The following is a 17,809-nucleotide window of genomic DNA, read 5'->3' as shown; positions in this document are numbered from 1 at the left end:
CTGATCCAATCAGCCAACTCTTTGTCCAGCCCAAACTTAGGCATACTGGAAGAGCGCGCTAATGGACTCGCCGTGGTGGACGCGGCGGATGGCCTCAGCAAACACTGGCGAAATATCGAGCACTTCCAACTTTGGGCAGAGACGGCGGTGCTCCTCCTGCGGGACCGAGTTGGTCACAATGACCTTGTCGATGGCAGAGGCGTTGACGCGGGCGATGGAGTCGCCACTGAAGACACCGTGGGTGATGAGGGCATACACCTTGGTGGCGCCCTCTCGCTTCAGCAGCTTGGCAGCGCGCGTGATGGTGTTGGCGGTGTCGGCAAGGTCGTCCACCAGGATACAGACGCGATTGGCAATGTCACCAACCAGCATCATGCTGGCGTTGCGGTGTTCTGTGAACTTGATGGGACGACGTTCCTATTGAAGGGGAAATTATGAGTTGCGAACACGAAGACTAGGGGGTCATATTACCTTGTGAATGAGGGCAAAGTCCATGTTGAGACTGTCCGCAATGGCGGTAGCTCGCTTTGCACCGCCGGCATCGGGGGAGACGATGACGGCTTCTCGGTAGTCGGGGATGTGGGTTTGGATATAGTTTTGGAGGAGGAATTTGCCGTAGAGGTTGTCGACGGGGATGTCGAAAAATCCCTGGTATTGGGGGTCGTGGAGGTCCATGGTGATGATGTGATCGGCGCCAGCGCAAGTAAGAAGGTCGGCAACAAGAGTGCCGGCCTGGGCAACCCATTGCTTATAGCCAGGCTTGGGTCGGAAGCCGTTGATGTTGGTCTGGTTTTCGTAATCGTGAGTCGTAAAGCTTCGTTGTGTGAGGTCGGGGTAGACTCCGTTGGTGTTGGACGCGGAGCTGACGCTGGAGAGGGTGTCCGATCGCTTCGGCGCCGCGTCGCCATTGGCCTCGGCTCCGTGGTTCTTTGTGAGCCTTTCGGTGAGGCCATTGACGCCGTTGGAGAGGCCGGCGCTGCGGGGACCGCCGGGCCGCGGCGTGGGAGGCACGCTCTCAAAGGTGTAGTCCTTCTTAGCAGACTCTGACGATTTTGAGAGAGGCGCGCCGGCCTTGTTATACGGCCAATCGGGCTGTCTCGAGTAGGGGAAGAGAGGGACAACGGCGGTCACTCGCTTGGCGGAGCCAATTTTGCAGGCCGAGATCATGATGCAGAGGTCGATGAGGTTGTCGTTGACGTGACCGGAGCCGGACTGGATAATGTAGACGTCCTTGCCGCGAACAGAATCCTTGATCTCGCAGCGGCTCTCGCCGCCAGAGAACTTGGACAGGATGCGGTCGCAGGCCGGGATGCCAAGGAAGTTGCAGACGTTCTCCGTCATCTGCGGGTGGGAGTTGCCTCCCAGGACGACAATGTTTCTAACCATGGCGACGGCGACAGGCAGGACCGAGACCGACCAGGGTACGAAGTCTTTCGAGCCGGCTGGCGAGAGAAGAAAAAAAATCTCTAGTTGAGGACTGCGCAGAGCAGCAGCAGCAGCAGCAGCTGGAGAGATTTGGAGGGGTCGCGTGAGGGCTTGAGCGATGCTCTAATGCTCGTTTTTTTTCCTGGCTGACCCGCTGTCCGTCAAGTGGAGCAGAGCAAGTCGCAGATGCAAAGCCGTGGTCCAGAGATCCGTTGCCGATTGCGGCCGAGGCTGGAGAGCGCGGGAGTTGACGGAATCAGAGAGCGGCGGCGTTGAGCAGGGCGGCGATGGCGGAGCCACGGGGCAGCAGCAGAAGGGCTCAGGATGGGATTCAGAGCGGCATGATGGTGAGCAGAGATGACGGGAGAGTGGAGATGGGAGAAGGAGAAGGAGAGAAAGAAGAGAGGAGAGGAGAGAGAGAGCGGCTCTGAGTCAGGACGCCGGTTCGACGGCTAGCAACTCCAACCGCGAAAACAGACAGAAGAGAAGAGAAAAAAAAAAATCTGAGGTCGGTCCCGCATCCCGGCGTGCGTCCTGGTGCCGAGACGTGCATGAGTGGGGCCCGCGCACGCTTCAGCGGGATGCAGCAGCCTCGCACAGGCCTGGATGCGCTGTAACTCGACCGCTAACGGGAGCCGCAGCAGCCTGAGAGGTGCCCTGTTTGGCTGTTAAGGCTGGCCCGCCCCTCCACTTGGCGCTGGGCGGGGGGCGGCACTGTGGCGGCACTGTGCGCGTGAAGTACAAGTATGCTTGACCAGACGAAGTTGGCTGGACGACGGTATCGGATTGTATGAAGTACATGATCTGGGGACTGGGAGAACGGCTGATCTGAGAGATGTCATAGGATAGTACCTTATTTGTTGGTGTATCGTTATGACAAGGACCATGTGCACAAGTCCTACTGCAACTCAAGGCTTCCGCTTATTGTCCGATGAGACTCAACAACCTGTCTGAGAATTGCGCCATTGCTACGAAATCCAAGGCAGATGGATGCATGTATAGTAGTATGTGAGACCTGCTGTTGGCTCAGTTTTGAAGACGTCAAGGTACATGATGCAATGCCCTGCAGAGCGGGAGGGATATAGTACTTTCGGCAAACAGTCAAGCGGTGGCTCGTATGTGTGTATGAGTTCCATCTATACTAACAGAGCGCTGGAGGTTGTTACCGCCATTTATGGGTATTGAGTAACATAAGGTAGTGTCTTATAGAGAGACGAGAACAGAATGGCATAACTGACTCTCCTTTTGCCCAGCATCTGTGAGGCATTTCCATTATGCGTCTGCTTATTGTGGCCGTTTGACGTTGGCACAATGCTCGGCAGCACTTGCGTCAGTGCTCACGACAAGCAGAGCTCCGTCACTGTACTCTTTTCTCGTTGCCGGACGAGGCTGCCAAGGTAAAAGGTAAAAGGTACTCGCCATGAATTCGAAGCAGCCAGTGACGCAGTGCATTCCGTCTCATCGCCCCCAAATCCGGCTGCCTGCATGTGATCCTACCTGCCTATTTACAGTCCCTTGGAACAGTACAACTAATAAGAGATTGGCTGCATGTTTCAGCGCTTCTGGAGTGCGGATAAAAGCCCTGCACTGTCCCACCCAGAGCAACTGGAATTTTTTAGCGGTCTGCTAGAAGACGAATTAGTGAGGGGGCAATTGGCGCTGTTGTGATTGGACCGCCGGCTTGCCAGACAGAAAATGCTTGCGTCCCTCCAATCTTTTCTTAGAGCAGCCGTTCTGATGCTACGGCGCAGTTCAGACGAGTGAGACGCCCAGAGACGAGACGGGCGATTGTGTCTCAAATTCTATGAGCCAGAAGTCGACTTGCATTACCTTGGATCGTCCTCGTCCACTCACTTGAGATTCTTGGCTCTCACAAAGCTGAGAGGAACCCAGCCTTCGCCGCCATCATGAAGGTCCTCGAGGCTCAGGCTGCCGTGCTCACTAATTATGAAGTGCTGCAACACCTGACCCAGCAAAAGGAGCGATACAAGCAGAGGAAACGACGCGGCCCTCCTAACCTCGAGACCGTGGTCAGAGAGGTTTGTCAAGAGCCCTGTTTGACTCAATCGAGACCGCTCACTGACACATCTCTTGTGCTCCAGCTCATCCAGTACCTAGAATCGCATCCCAATCCCCTGAGCCAAAAGCCCAGCACATACACCCCCGACAGCATCCCCCGGCTGCTCGAGCGCCTGAGCCCGTACGAGCTCTCCAAGGGCGAGGTCGTCATGATTCTCAACCTGCGGCCGGCGTCTGTGGCGGCCCTCAACACGGTCATTGAGGAGATGGCGGAGCGCTTCAGCGATGAGCAGCAGGAGGAGATGGTGGCCATCATCTCGGACGTCTTGGGCCAGTTTGATGCGGCGCAGGGAAACTCAAACGACGACACTGGCGATGCCGCCGAGGCGAATGCTTCATGACAAGCCCTTTGAATGAACCACGGCCACTTACGACTCGTTACTTCATTTTGGATGAATGAGCAACCGAAAAGACTCTTGCAAGATCTATCTACCTATCTACCCCCCTGTCCCTGTCAAAAAGTCCCGATGGGAAAGCGGCTATGCAACAAAAAACAAATCAGGCTCACATGACTGTACAACCGCCCTCGCTCTGTCCTCCCTTGGCCGTCGTGGTCTTGACAGCCGTCTTACAGATGTCTTCAAACGCCGGCTTCACCAGCTCGCCCGTCACCGCCGAGCACTCGACATAGCGATCTGCCCTCATCTCCTGGGCCATCCGGTAGGCGTCTTGGGGGTATATGATGCCGTTTGGATCCTTCTCGGACCGCAGGTCCCTCTTCAGCCCCATGACGACCACCGGTAGGGTGTCGATGCGGGGGAACGACTGTTTGACCTCGTTGATCCACTGCTGGGGGTCATTATTATGGGCTTGTATGATAGGAATGCTTGAGAGATAACGGGTAATAGATGGGGGAAATATCATGACCTGAGAACAGAAATTCAACAAGGATTCATCACACTGACATATCTCTTCATGTTGATGAGGCTCAGTCGCTGGCTGATGTCGTAGCAGATGACGATGACGTCCGGATCCAGCAGCCGCCAGTTTTCGGGACTGGAAGTATCGTAGAACTCGAACCTGTAGCTCTTTGAAGAGACGTTGACCGAGAAGATGTACGGCTGGTCAATGTCACGGAGGAGCGGGATCGGGTTGATGTGGTCGCCAGCTCTCACTCTCCTGCTGGTAGAGTCAGCAAACGGCTTCAAAACCACTACCGGATGTGGAAGGTTGGGTTCGCTACGGACGAGAGAAAACAGGTCTTGCCGCATTTTGGGTCTCCTACGAGAAGTAGCTTGACGACTTCATCCTCCATTCTTTCCAAGAGATGCCTCGTGGATGAGGGGGGGCGGAGAGAGAGGAATCGAGGTGGGAAGAGATGACATGAGGTTGAGTCGAGATACCTTGGTACTTGAGTTCGAGTGGCGCTTAAATCACCAGCCACAGTTGGCAGAACCCGTCAAGCCACGCTCGTTTTGAACTTCAATTTGAACGTGAAAAATCCAGTCATTAACAGCGAATGAGGGCATAAGAAAGAACCAGCCCTCAAGCAACGAATGGGAAGAAGCAAGTCAAGAGAAGAACAAAAAATGATCTGAGAGAATCTGAGCCGTTCCATTACATGCGACCTTTCCACCAGGGGAATCTCGGCCGCAACATCTGTGGGAGAGCCATCGCCAGCCGGCCGAGCAGGGCCAGCCAAGGACTCTACTTGCACTGCCGCTTGTCAACCGTCAACAATCTGCAGCTCGTTCGCGAGAGGAGGCTCAAGATGTCGGACCAGGGCAACTACAACAACTGGACCAAGGCCGGGCTCATCCAGCGGGTCAAGGAGCTGGAGAAGCAGCTCAAGGCGTCTTCGTCTCACGAGCCCACTTCCACAGCAGCAGATCAGCAGCAGCAGCCGCCAACACGGAGCGAGCCTGGACATGAACAGGAGCAGAAGCAGGACAAGGACGAGGCCGCCGCCGCCGTCCAGCCGGCCAAGAAACCCAAAGCCAACAAGAAGAAGAAGATGGACCCCTCCAAGTACGCCACGCGGTACATTGCCCTGAAGCTGGCGTACCTGGGCAAGAACTTTGGCGGCTTCGAGTTCCAGGCCATGGGCAACCAGCCGTCCATCGAGGAGGAGCTGTGGAACGCCCTGACCAAGGCGTGTCTCATCTTCCCCGAGGACAAGCGCATCGTCGACTTTGAATGCTGCGAGTACTCCAAGTGCGGGCGGACGGACCGCGGCGTGAGCGCCTTTGGGCAGGTCATTGGGCTCAGGGTGCGGAGTAACAGGCCGTTGCCCAAGAAGCAGCAGGTCGAGGGCGAAAACGAGGAGGAGATGAATGTAGACTCGGCAGAGCAGCAGCAGGAGAAGCAGCCGCAAGAGAACAACAAGGCGAAGAAGAAGAAACAGCCCGAGCCCGCCAGGCCCTTTGACGACATCCGTGACGAGATCCCCTACCCGCACGTCCTCAACCGGCTGCTCCCCAAGGAGATCCGCATCCTGGCCTGGTGCCCGTCGCCTCCGCCGGGCTTCTCCGCCCGGTTCTCGTGCCGGGAGCGGCAGTACCGCTACTTTTTCACGCAGCCGGCCTTTGCCCCCGCGCCGTCTCATATAGAGGGCGGCGGCGGCGGCGCAACGGGCCGGCAGCAGGCCAAGGACGGAGGAGGCAGCAGCAGCAGCAGCAAGATGGTGAAGCCCGGCTGGCTGGACATTGACGCCATGCGCGACGCGGCGAAGCGGTACGAGGGCGAGCATGACTTCCGCAACCTGTGCAAGGTCGACCCGGCGAAGCAAATCACCAACTTCAAGCGGCGCATGTTCGAGTCGGACATTGTCGAGGTCGAGGACGCCGCGTCGGCGCTGCCGTACCTCCGCGCGGCGGGCTTTGCCCCCGAGGACCTGGCGTCGCTGGACTCGTCGTCGTCGTCGTCGGGGGAAAGATATCCCAAGGTGTACTACTTCCACGTCCGCGGCTCCGCCTTTCTGTGGCATCAGATCCGGCACATGGTGGCCGTGCTGTTCCTCGTGGGCCAGGGGCTGGAAAAGCCGTCGGTGGTGAGCGAGCTGCTCGACGTGGACAGGAACCCGCGCCGGCCAAACTACGTCATGGCGGACGAGGTGCCGCTGGTGCTCTGGGACTGCATCTTCCCCTCTGACCTGAGCGCGTCCGCCGAGGCCCGTCGCGAGGACGACGCGCTGCGGTGGGTGTACGTCGGGGACGACGGGCCGAGCGGGCGGTTCGGCCAGTTTGGCATCATGGACGACGCGTGGCAGATGTGGCGCGAGAAGAAGATGGACGAGGTGCTCGCCGGGCAGCTGCTGCAGCACGTCTCGAAGCAGGGCAACAACAACAACAACACCGCCGCCAGTGCGGCCAAGGCGACGACGAGTGCTGCTGCTGCTGCTGCAGCGAGCGTAAAGGTGTTTGAGGGCGGCAACGGCGGGAGGCTGAGCGGCAAGTATCCCGGCGTCATGAACATGAAGCTGCTGGAGAGCGCGGACGAGCAGAACGACAAGTATGCGAGGAGAAAGGGGTATGCGGATGCGGAGGATATGAGGGCGAAGAAGGGGTTTAGGAGTGTCAAGGCCGAGGAGGATACCACCATGGCGGATGAATGAATGTATATTTGGGTTGATATGACTGGATAAAGAAAAAGAAAAGGGGCTCTTTTGGGTATATATAGATCTTGCTGAAACAACATACATCTCGGGACATCTCGCACCATGATGCTGTCCTCCCCTCTTATAAGCTCTCTCTACGTTTGAACACGGCTTGTATATCCCCTCAACACGCAACAACCTCCCACTGTTGCTTCTTCCCCCATCTTCAACTCCCCGACTTATCAATCCTCTCCTCCCCCCTCCCCTCATACAAACACTCCCTCACCCCCCTCCACACCGTCTCCACGATCCTCCGCCTGGGCAACAAGCCCGGAAACACAACCACGACGTCCTCCTCCCCCTCGACCACCACGACGAGGTAATACCTGACCTCGAAGCCCAGGAACGCCTCGTTCACGAGGATGTCCTGGATCTTCTCCGTCGGGATGAAGCGCGTCGCCGCGCCGGCGAGGTACGTCGCGGGGCTCTCGCTCGTCTGCACGCCCAGGCCCCGAAGCACCAGCAAGCTCTCTTCCCGATGCACCCGCAGGCTCAGCGCGTAAAACACCGCCGCCGCGACGGGCAGCAGCAGAGGCAGCGACACGGAGGCCGCTATGCGGGCAAGCAGCGTTCCGGCGGGGGTGGTTTGGAAGGCGTCGAGCGCGAAGACGAGGCGGTCCAGCGAGAGCAGCGGCGGCGGCGGCGACAGCTGTTCGGAGGAGGAGGAGGAGACGGGCGACGACGACGACGACGATGATGCGGCACCGCCAAAGGAGCCGCGCTCTTGGACCCAGCGCGCGTAGAGGATGAGCAGCGCGACGAGGGAGAGGGAGACGCGCAGGGCGAGGAGCAGCAGCCAGAGGAGGCGCAGGGGCAGCGTCCGCGGCGGGAGCGTGGTGACGGTGAACTCGGCGGTTGTGGGCGAGGGGCGGCGGATGCGCAGGCGGGGGGCCGTGGTGAGCATGTTTGGCGATTTGCTCTCTCTCTGGATGAGCGTGATGGAGGAGAAAAAAGGGGAATGCCGAGTGTCAAGATTTGCAGTTGCTGTATCGTTCTCGTCCGTCCGTCCGTCCGTCTTTCTCGATGGTTGTGTGGAAGCCGGTGTGAGAGAGTTGGGGGGGTTCAAGGCGGACGGAGATTTGTCTCGGTCAAGTGGCGCCGGCCATTCTATGACAGAGCGGATGATGATGCGCTCGGTGTTGAGAGATGTTGATGAACTGAGTAGACACGAGTGCTGGCGCATCAATTGGGCGGCAGACGCTGCGATGCTGCTGTCGATGCCATGGCTGTGGTGTTGAAGCTGTCAAGTTCAAGCACAAGCTACAGCACCAACTACAGCACTCCCACCCCCTGTAACCCCCCCTCCCCACCCACCATCCCAGTCTCCCAAGCCCCAAGGGTATATAAACCACTTTCTCGTCCCCTCCCAACGGCTGTAATGGTCAAACGGTGAAGGCTCTCACCTCAAGGCCCACCACTTCCCCAATCCCACCCCCGTCAGATCCCCTCCGCTCGACGCCCAGCCCGAACGCCGCGGTGGCCGCCCGCTCGCATGGGCAACCTGCGATTCTGTCGGAATTTTACTGCGGCCCTAAGCAATGGAGATGACACTTTAGGGAGGCTTCACTCTGCAGAGAACTCTCCCCCGTCGCGTGGCGGGCTGGATTACGATCGCGGAGGGCGTGGGTTGGGGTGGTGGGACGGAGATGTCCGACACTTTCTTTTTTTGCACTTTTTGGCATTTGATATCGTTTTTTATGATTATGTGTGATGAAAAAAATACAAGAGGATAGACTGGTTGTTCGAGATTCGTTTCAGCTGCACAGATTGAAGCCAAAAATGCAGACATGTGGTGAAAAGAGGACAGTTGAACCCGTCCCTCTGATCCGTCCGCCACGTTCCACACAAGAGTGAAGCCATCACCAACCACTACCATCACCAGCCACTAGCACCAGCACTCTCCACCACACACACACTCTGTTACACTTCATCACACACACACACACACACACATACAGCCTTTAAACCAAACATCCAATCTCATTAGCTACCGCGTCCAACCAGTGTGCCGCGAGGCAGCCTTGTATAAAATAGTAGCTAACCCTGCCCGGCCATCTCTCTCACTCTCTCCCACACCTCCGACTTTGCAGTCGTTTCCCAAGTTGCATCTGCAATGTGCATCCTTCTCGTCTCCCTCCTCTGCCGCATCAGACGACGCCATCTTCCACATACCAAACTGCTTCTTTTACGTCTCCACCTCCAAAATTGTCCATCATCAATCGTTAACTAGTGAAGAGCGAAAAGAATGCAAAAGAGAAAAGGGCCAAGACGAGAAAAGATTCCCCAAGCCAGAATATACATGGCTTGCATGTTACTTGCAAGCCGTTCATTCCATCAAGAAAACACCCCCTGGGACATGGTCAACGTTGCCAAGCCAACAATGAAGAGAAGTATGAAAAGAAAGGAGTCCCAGCACCGAGTTTGCACATGCTCACTAAAACACATCTGGACAAGAAAAAGGATGCCCTCTTCTTTCCCCAGTGAAAAAGAAAAGGGGGGTTCAGAATTGAAAGACGGGTAAAAAAGAAAACAAATGAATGGCCATGCCCGACTATCGAAAACTCGTCATAAAAGATTTCAAAACATCGTCCCATGCTCACAGATGCCACAGACACAGCATTCGAATTGTGGAGAAGAAAGGCCAATTAAAGGTAGAGAAAGGCCAATCGGAGCATGGAAGAGCCATGGCAACAAACGCATCGTATGCAGACATCGCAAAAACAGTCAAACAGCCAACACGAAATAGGCCAACACCTCCTCGTGCGACACAACAAGTCGTCGTCCCAAGCCTAAAACATTCCGCTCTCGTGCAACCCCATCGACATCTTCCGGCCGTGCCCCTCAATGGGCGATCGAACGGCGTCCCGGTCATACAGCACAGGGGGTGGAATGCCCGCCACGGGCGATCGGAGCTGGTGCAGCGAGTTAGGGTTGCCCTCACCACCGTACATCTCGAGCGGGGGCGACATGATGCCGATGGATCCCTTGCGGCTGCGGCTGCCCGAGCGGAGGCGCTCCGTGGCCTTGGTCCTACGTCCGGAAAGGCTGCCCTCCCCGAGGCTGCGACCGCGGTTGTGGCCCTTGACAGGGGGTTCGGGGGGAGCGAGCACCGGCACCATGCCGTCGTTGGGAGCAGCCGTCATGGACTCCTCTGCCTCGTCGTCGTCCATGACAATCTCAATCATGCCCGAGGCCAGTGTTCCAGCAACAGGCGGCTGGCGTCGCACGTGTGGCAGCGGTGCGGGCGGAGGAGGGGGCGGCACGGCTAGATGCTGTAGCTCCTTGAGGAAGGTAAGGGGCGCCGAAGGAGGAGGCGGTGGTGGAGGCGGCACCAGGTTGTTCACTTGTCGTCGCCATTCCGTCTCTACAATGTCGTCGAGGCCTCTGCCCTCATTGGCACTCCCCTTTCTCCCGTAACGAGCGTGAGGTGGCTCTTCAGGGATCGGTGCCGACATGCTTCGCGGAATCATGGGGCGAGATGGCGGTTGATAGACGGTAGAGGGCAGCTGATAGACAGTCGATGGCAGCAGGGTCAACGGCTGTTGCTCCTCCTCTTTCTGTTGGAACTGCTGCTGCTGCTGTTGCTGTTGTTGCCGTTGTTGCCGTTGATCCTGTTCCTGCTGCTGCTGCTGCTGCTGCTGTTGCTGGAACTGTTGTTGCTGCTTCTGCTCCTCTTCAACGACATTGTTGTCATAAGAGTATTTCGGAGAGTACTGAGGTGAGTTCTGCGGCGAATACTTCTGCGAGAACGTCGCCGGAACCGGTGGAGGAGGGAGATCCTCATACTGATTGTCGTCCGATCGGAGAATGAGCCTCATCGCCTTGGGAGTGGCAGGCAGGCCAATCTGTGGCCTGTTCTGAGCATACATGCTCCTCGGCGGCTCCGCCGTCCTCGGGGGCTCCGTTGCAGAGCGAGGCGGCAGATCGTCCGGCAGCTTCTCGTCCTCGGCTTCTACCAGGATCGGCGGCCTCCCGGGAGATATCTGGCTTGGATGAGGGATCTGGGGACCCAGCTGTCGCTTCGCCAAGGACTTCCTACGTTCTTCTAGCTCTCGCGCAGCCTGTTCCTTCTTCCGCTGTCTCTCATCCTTCATCTTCTTCAGATCACCGGCGTGCTCGGTGGACGCGGCTCGTCCATGCACATTCTGGCTGAAGACCGTCGGCGCAGCGTCCCGGGCCTCGGTCGTCTCTCTTCGTCGGCTGCTTTCCGCATGCTCACGCCGGCTTACGGCGGGAGAACTGGCGTTGTGTCCGACGCTCCGGCTGTGCTTGGCCCTGAACTCTTCTTGCGCCCGCATGGCTGCTCTAAAGTCCTCCTCATCCTCCGATCCCTGGTAATGCAAGGCCGTCGCCGACAGCGGCACCGGAGACGGTGGTGACCGCGGTACTGAACCACCCCTTCCGCGGCTGGATGTCCGCCCGCTAGCCTTGCCTTTCACCACGCTTGCCTTTCGTATCGTCAGGGGCTCGACGGAGTTGTCAAACGTCCGGTTGCTAAGGATGGCCAAGTCTTCGGGGGACATTGGGACTGGGGACGTGGGAGACCTCTTTGGCCTTGTCCATGACCTAGCTGAAGCTCTGCCGCGTTCTTCCGAAGGGTCGCGCGACTTGGTTCGTCGCTCTCGGCTGGTATGGCGGCCGGTGGACACATCTCGAGTCCGTTCTTTGCTCCCGGTCCTGCTTCCGGCTCTCCTGGGATAATTCTGAGCCGCCTCCAAGCTGTGGATGTAATCATCCCTCTGTCGGGCATTCGATTTGTGACTCCGGCCCGCGCTGGAGGCGGATGTGATGGAGCCGGTCACGGAGGCGGCACTGGGTCCGGTACCCCGGCGACGAGACGGCCAGTGGAAGCGAGCGGATGAGGCGGCGGATTGCTCAGGAGACATTGCCTCCATCGTTGCCGGCTGCACCATGGTCTGCAGCTGCAGGTTCAGACCAGCGGGAATCCGGTCACGGGAGCCGTTCCGCTGTGCCGAGTGGACCTCTTGCAGCCTGCTCATGATGTTACGATCCGGAGACGGCGGTCGCTCGCCTCCGTACCCATGCACGACGCTCTGGTACTGGTCTCTCATCATCATTGGGCTGGCCGTGGCAGCGCGCTGCATTGCGAGCCCAGCTGCCATGTTATCCTGAGGAGCGGACGACTTGCGAGAATGGCTCGGCCGCTTCTGGGTCGGCGCATCAACGATGCTTGCGATGTTGTCCAGAGGCTTGTTGGCTTCCCCGATGGAGGGCAATCGTCCACGGTTGAAACCCTGACCGATAGGGCGGGCTGATGTCGGCGTGTTGAACCTGCTATTGCCCGACGGCCGAAGGAACGCAGTCGCAGGATCGTAGGCACCTCCCGGAGAGATGGCCGACTCGGCAATTGGTGTCACTCCAGCCGCAATGGGTGTCTGGCCGCCGTCGTAGAACTTGGCCTTCTGGTTAGGGTCTCCGAACGACGTGATCAGCTTCAGTGCCGATGCCTTGGCGACGCTGCGCTGAGGGCCTCTTTGGATGCCCGGGGGTGACAGCGGAGGGCTCAGCACCTCGGGGATGCTCGGGGTGATGTTTTGGAAGTTGAGCTGGGCAGCTGATGGCGACGTCCAGGGCTCCGAGGACTCCTGGTCGGTGCAAGCAAAGCAACGAATCGCCAGCTGCTGCTGGCCATGCTTGACCGCCCACTCGCCCCATTTGCGCACGATGGCAGCCTGCCGCTCCCAGACACTGGGGAAAGCCACGCAGGTGAGGATGAGAGCCTCCATGTACCGCTTGTGCGAGATGTAGACCTCAATGGCGTCGTTGTAGTCGCCCATGCCAAGCATGATCGTCACCGCGACGTGGACATCGCCATTTTCCAACAGCCGCTGGACATAGACTCGGCCGAGCTTGTGCTGAGATGCCTGGCCGCCAATGCCGCTCAGTGCCAGCAGCATCCAGTCTTGCGAAGTCATGTTCTGAGAGCCAGCGGCCATGATGTCTGCGTCGATGTCGCCCAGCCACTTGGCCAGCAAGATGCGGTTGGCTGATCCGGCAGGATAGCGGCTCATCTCGTCCCGAATGAGGTCCTCCACCTCCTTGTTCCACCCAAAGATGGTGCTGAGCATCTGTCGGCGCAAATCGTCATTGGTCGGATGAGACCGGGGTGTCGGCATCGGATGCTTGTATGGGAGGTCGCTCAGTCGTGAGCGAGTGTACTTGAACAGGTCCTGCACCTTGGCCTCATCGGGGCTTCTCGGTACTTCATGTCTTAGACGAGAGGGTCGATGTCTGGACCGGGACGACGCCAATGACGGACCGCTGGTGCTGGGAAGCGTGTACCCCATCGAGTAGTTGTCCGCCTCGTGCCGACCAACCGTCGAAGTCTTCATTGACGAGCCAGCGGAGATGTATGTTCCCTCTGTCATGCCCCGCGACCTGAGCGAGCTTCCCTGTCTGCCGGGCGTACGCGAACTCGCCGACGACTTTGACAGGGATGATACGCCGCTCTGGCTCGAGGCCGCGCTGCCGGTGTCGTGCACCTCGTTTCTGGCTTCAGGGGCGTTGCGCTTCGCTAGCCGCTGGAAAGGGGATAGGTGGTCGTCATCGCTTTCGGAGATGCCCATCTCAAGAGGGATAGAGCTTGACTCGGATTCCGAGGTATGAATGGTCGTGGCAGAGTGCACCGACCTGCCCCCCGTCTCTTCAGAGGTGGGTGGAGATGGCGGAAGGACGCCCGCGGGGTGCTGCACGTTTGCGACCATGATGGCTGGGGAGTTGAGGTCAAACTGCTGCACGGTGTTGTTCGGCCCAAGGGTAAAGAGGCTGGCCCCCGGGCCATAGACCGCCAGGCCTTTAACATGCTCAAGCGTCGGGATGGAGTCTTTGGTGACATGCTTGGTTCTCACGTCCCACGAAAACGTTTCCCTTGCACGCAGGAGGTCAGCGCATAAAAGCCAACAAACAGAAGCGGGAGGCCGCGCGCTTAAGCTGTGGCCGGTTGAGAGGGGGGGAGTACATACGAGTCTGAGTATTGGATGATGCGGCCGTTCTTGGACCACCCCATCCAATTGGGGCCAGCCAGGAAGTTCTCGTTCCTGCGGAGCACCCTGACGACCTTGGCGGGATCTTCGGCGCTGTACGACTTGGCCACACTCCAGACCCGCAGGTCGCCGTCGTGCGTCTGTACGGCCAGCATGTCTGATTTTTGCCTTGAGGACGACGCATGCCAGGCAAGAGTGACAATGGGTGACGGCCCTCTCGAGGTCGTCAGGTTGTGTAAAATGGTGAAGCGAGGCTGCAAAGTTGCGACCAAGAGAGATCCGTTCTGGTAGCTATATGGGCATGGTTTCAGTACGCGGCGGCAAAAGGCAACAGATTCCTCGGTTCAGTGTCGAACACACAAGACTTACCCAATGGCAAAGGTCCGGCAGTCAGACGAAGGGGCTAATGCTGTCACTGCAATCTGGTCTATTGTCCGAGCAGAGATGTGCTCGGATGTGGTTGGTTCAAACATGATGATGTTTCCCTGTGTGTTGCCTACAATCCCAGTTCTGTTAGTTCATGTCATGAAAAGCCGCTTGGGGGGACATGTCTGGTTCCGCTCACCAAAAGCAACGTTTCCATTCCGCATCCAAGCGGCGACTGTGAGCGTCTCGTACGAAGCGAAACGCGATATCTCATCGCCTGTCATCAGGTCCCACACAATGGCCGTCTGGCCAGAGTCGTAGCTCACTACGAACCGGCCGGCGCCCAAGTCGCTCTGGTTGTCCACGGCAAGGAGCTGGACATCGTCGACATGGCGTGAGAACCTCCGGTCGATGGTGAGCGTGTCGTGATGGCAGCAGACTATCGTCGGTCCCTGGGCATAGAGGAAGATGGACGCCGTGGCGGCAGACGGGATAAAGTATTTGAGGTCCGTGGCGCTCGGCATCTGTGCGAACTCGGGCGGCGCTGGGCGGCCCCGAGCGGTCGACGACTTGCCGGACCGATTGGAGACGGTCTGGATATGTGATGCGGAAGACATGTCTGCGGTTTGCTATCGATGTGTTTCGACGGCCGAATATGTCGGGCCCAAGGTTATATTGGCCGGTCTAGTCGGCCTCCTCCTCAGCCAGCTCAGAGGGCACTCTTCCGCCCCTCCAGGCTCGTGAGACAGTACCGGCTTTTGGTGTCACAATGCTGTCGCCAAGCCAAGGTCAGACCTCTCCGAGAACGCTTTGTCGAGGGATGTGTCCACAAGGTGGCGGCAAGCTGCGGCGCTCTTCAGGTATCGATCATGACATGAAACCCTGCTACTACCCACTCCCGGACACAAGGTTCAGCACCGCAATCCACCCAGGTCACCGGTTCTGTTTGGGCCGTCGACGGGGATGGTGGAGGTTGTTGATATCGGGGAGGAGGGAGCGAGCGAGCGTCGAAGGGGTCGATTTCCGGGCGAGATATAAGCTGTAATGTGCCGTCGAGGATGGTTCGCAGAGATGCAGGAACTTGGTCGTGGCAGGCTACAGCAACGAGACGAGGTTGCAAAAGGGAAGAAAGGCTGAGCAGCCTAACGGAAGAGGGCAGCGTCACGGTTTTGCATGCAAGAACAAGCTTGAGCCACGGTTTCTGTGATGTGCCGGAGAGCGTTAGGGGAGGGGCTGATCTGATTAGCCCGGCGCTTGTTCGTACCGCCCAAGGGATGCTCCTGTTGGAGGATCAGACGTATTGGGTGATGCAGGCGGATGCAGGAGAGGTTTGGGCTGGATGTGGGATGCGGGATGCGAGCTGGTTGGTCACGCAGTTGGGAACAAAGAGAGCTCTTCAAACCGCTCCGTTTCTTCTGTCGCCGTATCGTTCAGGTCGTCTTTATTCTCCTCTTGATTGCCGTCGACAAGCTCAGCGAGACTGCAACAGATTCGGGTGGCGGGAGAGAGAGAAGATGATGAGCAGCGGGAGAGTGAGAGTAAAAGAAATAGTAGAGGTAGTATTATCGGGCTCCAGTGCAAGACGGCTTCCTCGTACTTGTAAAGACGCACAAACAAGCTAAAGCATACGGTACCCAAGACACGCACCACTCACGCACGGTAAAGTCAAGCTGCCAGCAGTATTCAATGGACATGGACAGGTTGAAGAGGAGGGCTGGATAGGTAGGTAATAAGAGCAGGCTAGGGTGTGATGGGTCCGATGGAGAGGAGCCAGGCGAGCATGGCGCCTATGCGGCCTGGTTCAGGCCTTGTCGATGGGATGGGGTTGGCTGCCATATAAAATTAGAGTGCAAAAGCTGCTAAACGGCCGTCTTTGGCATGGAGCGGATACGGTCCGGCAGCTAAAGACCGGCCAATGTGCGTCCAAGCAGCCCAGGTACATGCGCAGGCCGACCAGATACCTGCCGGTGTGCTCCCCAAGCTGTTGCACGGCGCCCCATGGTTCGACTAGTATCTGCAGCATCACGGTTTGGCGATGTCCGGCTTCGTGGTAGCGGTAGCAGGTAGGTAGCATCTCTCTCTCGCTACCGACGGAGCGTGCTACTACGCTGCCATCGTCGTAGCTTCGAACGAGGTCCAGGCGCCCTGTTTTTCCTTCTGTTTTCCTTCTTTCTTTTCCCCCCCTCTCTCTCTCTCCCTCCGTTTCGTCCCAGCGAGCCGCCATGGGTTAGGCTCTGCGTCTGTCTGCTACGCGCGTGCGGCCGCGGTGGGCCCAGCTAGGCATTGATGAGGCGAAGACGGCGGGCGAGGCAATGGCGATTCCTGCAAGTCCTGGTCGCCTCGCAGCACGGTCAACTGGGCCTGGGCAAGCAATCAATGGACTCAGATCCTCGAGACGGGCGAATTGAAGACAGGTGATGTACACGCGCTAGCGGGCCATGTACCGCCTGCTGGAGCAGAATTCCCTGTCGACAAAAACCCCCCCCTGCTTAGCCTCTCAGGTCGTCCGCGGACCCTTGCCAGACATTGGTGATGGGCCTATCAAAGCCTTCAGAGGCCATTGAGTCTTTGGGAGGGCAAAGAGGACTTGGGACTTGAGCAGCGTTCGACTCCGTATTCCAAGTCTCGTCCGTCTGCGCGAGAGAGGCGCATTTGCCAAAGGACGGAGCGCGATTTGCCTGCGCATGAGTCGTCGTGCGACGTCTGGCACCTCATACGGGAGTTTGGGGGAGCGAGTAAAAGGCCTTTACCCCGACCTGCGGCGCCTTTCACCGTTGCATCGGGTGGTTCCACGCTGGCGATCTGGCCTGTGTGCGAGCATGCTGCATTTTGGGTGATTTGAAACGGTACCTTGCAGTTCGTCGTGATACCTGTGATACCGGGCTGCTGCCGCGAGCAGCGAGAGGAGGACAGGCGGTCGTTGCTCGTATGTTTCCCGACCTGGGTGTGTCCAGTAGAGCGGCAGATATTGCTCCATGATGTCAGTTCCAGCTCGGTTCGGCTGTTCGCCTCATCAGGAGACGCAGCCGCCCAGGTGCGTTTGCCACCATCTGATGGGCTCTGCTTGTGCATGTCTGTCTGTACCTGATGATGATCCCGTACCTCGCATGTACTCGTTTGTCGTGTCGTGTCGTGTCGTGTCGAGTCGAGTCCAGGCGTGTCAACCACAAAATGATGGTGGCGGCCAAAAGACGCATGGCTGGAGCTTCTGGGGATTTTGGGGCTGCGGTCCAGAGTGGGGCGCCGCGAGCCAGAAGACTCAATGGCAGGCGCTGTCGAAGCGCCGAGGTGTGTCGCGGCTGCTGATTGGGCGCGCCAAATGCAGGTGCGCGGCGCAGGC

At 58.2% G+C, this 17,809-nt stretch overlaps 6 protein-coding genes across 6 annotated transcripts; 2 read left to right on the top strand and 4 right to left on the bottom strand.

Moving 5' to 3' along the window:
- Positions 1-36: 36 nt before the first annotated feature.
- Positions 37-1,386, bottom strand: BBK36DRAFT_1111075 (ribose-phosphate pyrophosphokinase; the record flags this gene model as incomplete). The annotated part of the gene is made up of 2 exons (XM_024889664.1): positions 37-417; positions 472-1,386. 2 exons carry the CDS (start codon positions 1,384-1,386, stop codon positions 37-39), a joined length of 1,296 nt encoding a protein of 431 aa, XP_024753342.1.
- Positions 1,387-3,332: 1,946 nt separating this feature from the next.
- BBK36DRAFT_46860 (hypothetical protein) lies at positions 3,333-3,845 on the top strand (the record flags this gene model as incomplete). The annotated part of the gene is made up of 2 exons (XM_024898112.1): positions 3,333-3,464; positions 3,528-3,845. The coding sequence occupies 2 exons, from the start codon at positions 3,333-3,335 to the stop codon at positions 3,843-3,845; spliced, it is 450 nt and encodes a 149-aa protein (XP_024753341.1).
- A 163-nt stretch (positions 3,846-4,008) lies between these two features.
- Positions 4,009-4,759, bottom strand: BBK36DRAFT_1111630 (P-loop containing nucleoside triphosphate hydrolase protein; the record flags this gene model as incomplete). The annotated part of the gene is made up of 3 exons (XM_024889722.1): positions 4,009-4,290; positions 4,410-4,623; positions 4,692-4,759. 3 exons carry the CDS (start codon positions 4,757-4,759, stop codon positions 4,009-4,011), a joined length of 564 nt encoding a protein of 187 aa, XP_024753340.1.
- A 456-nt stretch (positions 4,760-5,215) lies between these two features.
- On the top strand, positions 5,216-7,057 carry BBK36DRAFT_1166220 (pseudouridine synthase; the record flags this gene model as incomplete). The annotated part of the gene is made up of 1 exon (XM_024894877.1): positions 5,216-7,057. The coding sequence occupies one exon, from the start codon at positions 5,216-5,218 to the stop codon at positions 7,055-7,057; it is 1,842 nt and encodes a 613-aa protein (XP_024753339.1).
- A 208-nt stretch (positions 7,058-7,265) lies between these two features.
- On the bottom strand, positions 7,266-8,003 carry BBK36DRAFT_1111020 (hypothetical protein; the record flags this gene model as incomplete). The annotated part of the gene is made up of 2 exons (XM_024889652.1): positions 7,266-7,748; positions 7,830-8,003. 2 exons carry the CDS (start codon positions 8,001-8,003, stop codon positions 7,266-7,268), a joined length of 657 nt encoding a protein of 218 aa, XP_024753338.1.
- A 1,885-nt stretch (positions 8,004-9,888) lies between these two features.
- BBK36DRAFT_1166218 (hypothetical protein) lies at positions 9,889-14,993 on the bottom strand (the record flags this gene model as incomplete). The annotated part of the gene is made up of 6 exons (XM_024894876.1): positions 9,889-10,644; positions 10,783-13,987; positions 14,083-14,319; positions 14,473-14,599; positions 14,669-14,774; positions 14,910-14,993. The coding sequence occupies 6 exons, from the start codon at positions 14,991-14,993 to the stop codon at positions 9,889-9,891; spliced, it is 4,515 nt and encodes a 1,504-aa protein (XP_024753337.1).
- Positions 14,994-17,809: the final 2,816 nt, after the last annotated feature.

This window comes from Trichoderma citrinoviride, assembly GCF_003025115.1.
Source record: "Trichoderma citrinoviride strain TUCIM 6016 unplaced genomic scaffold BBK36scaffold_2, whole genome shotgun sequence".
NCBI lineage: Eukaryota > Fungi > Ascomycota > Sordariomycetes > Hypocreales > Hypocreaceae > Trichoderma > Trichoderma citrinoviride.
This window is presented reverse-complemented; position numbering and strand designations above follow the sequence as displayed.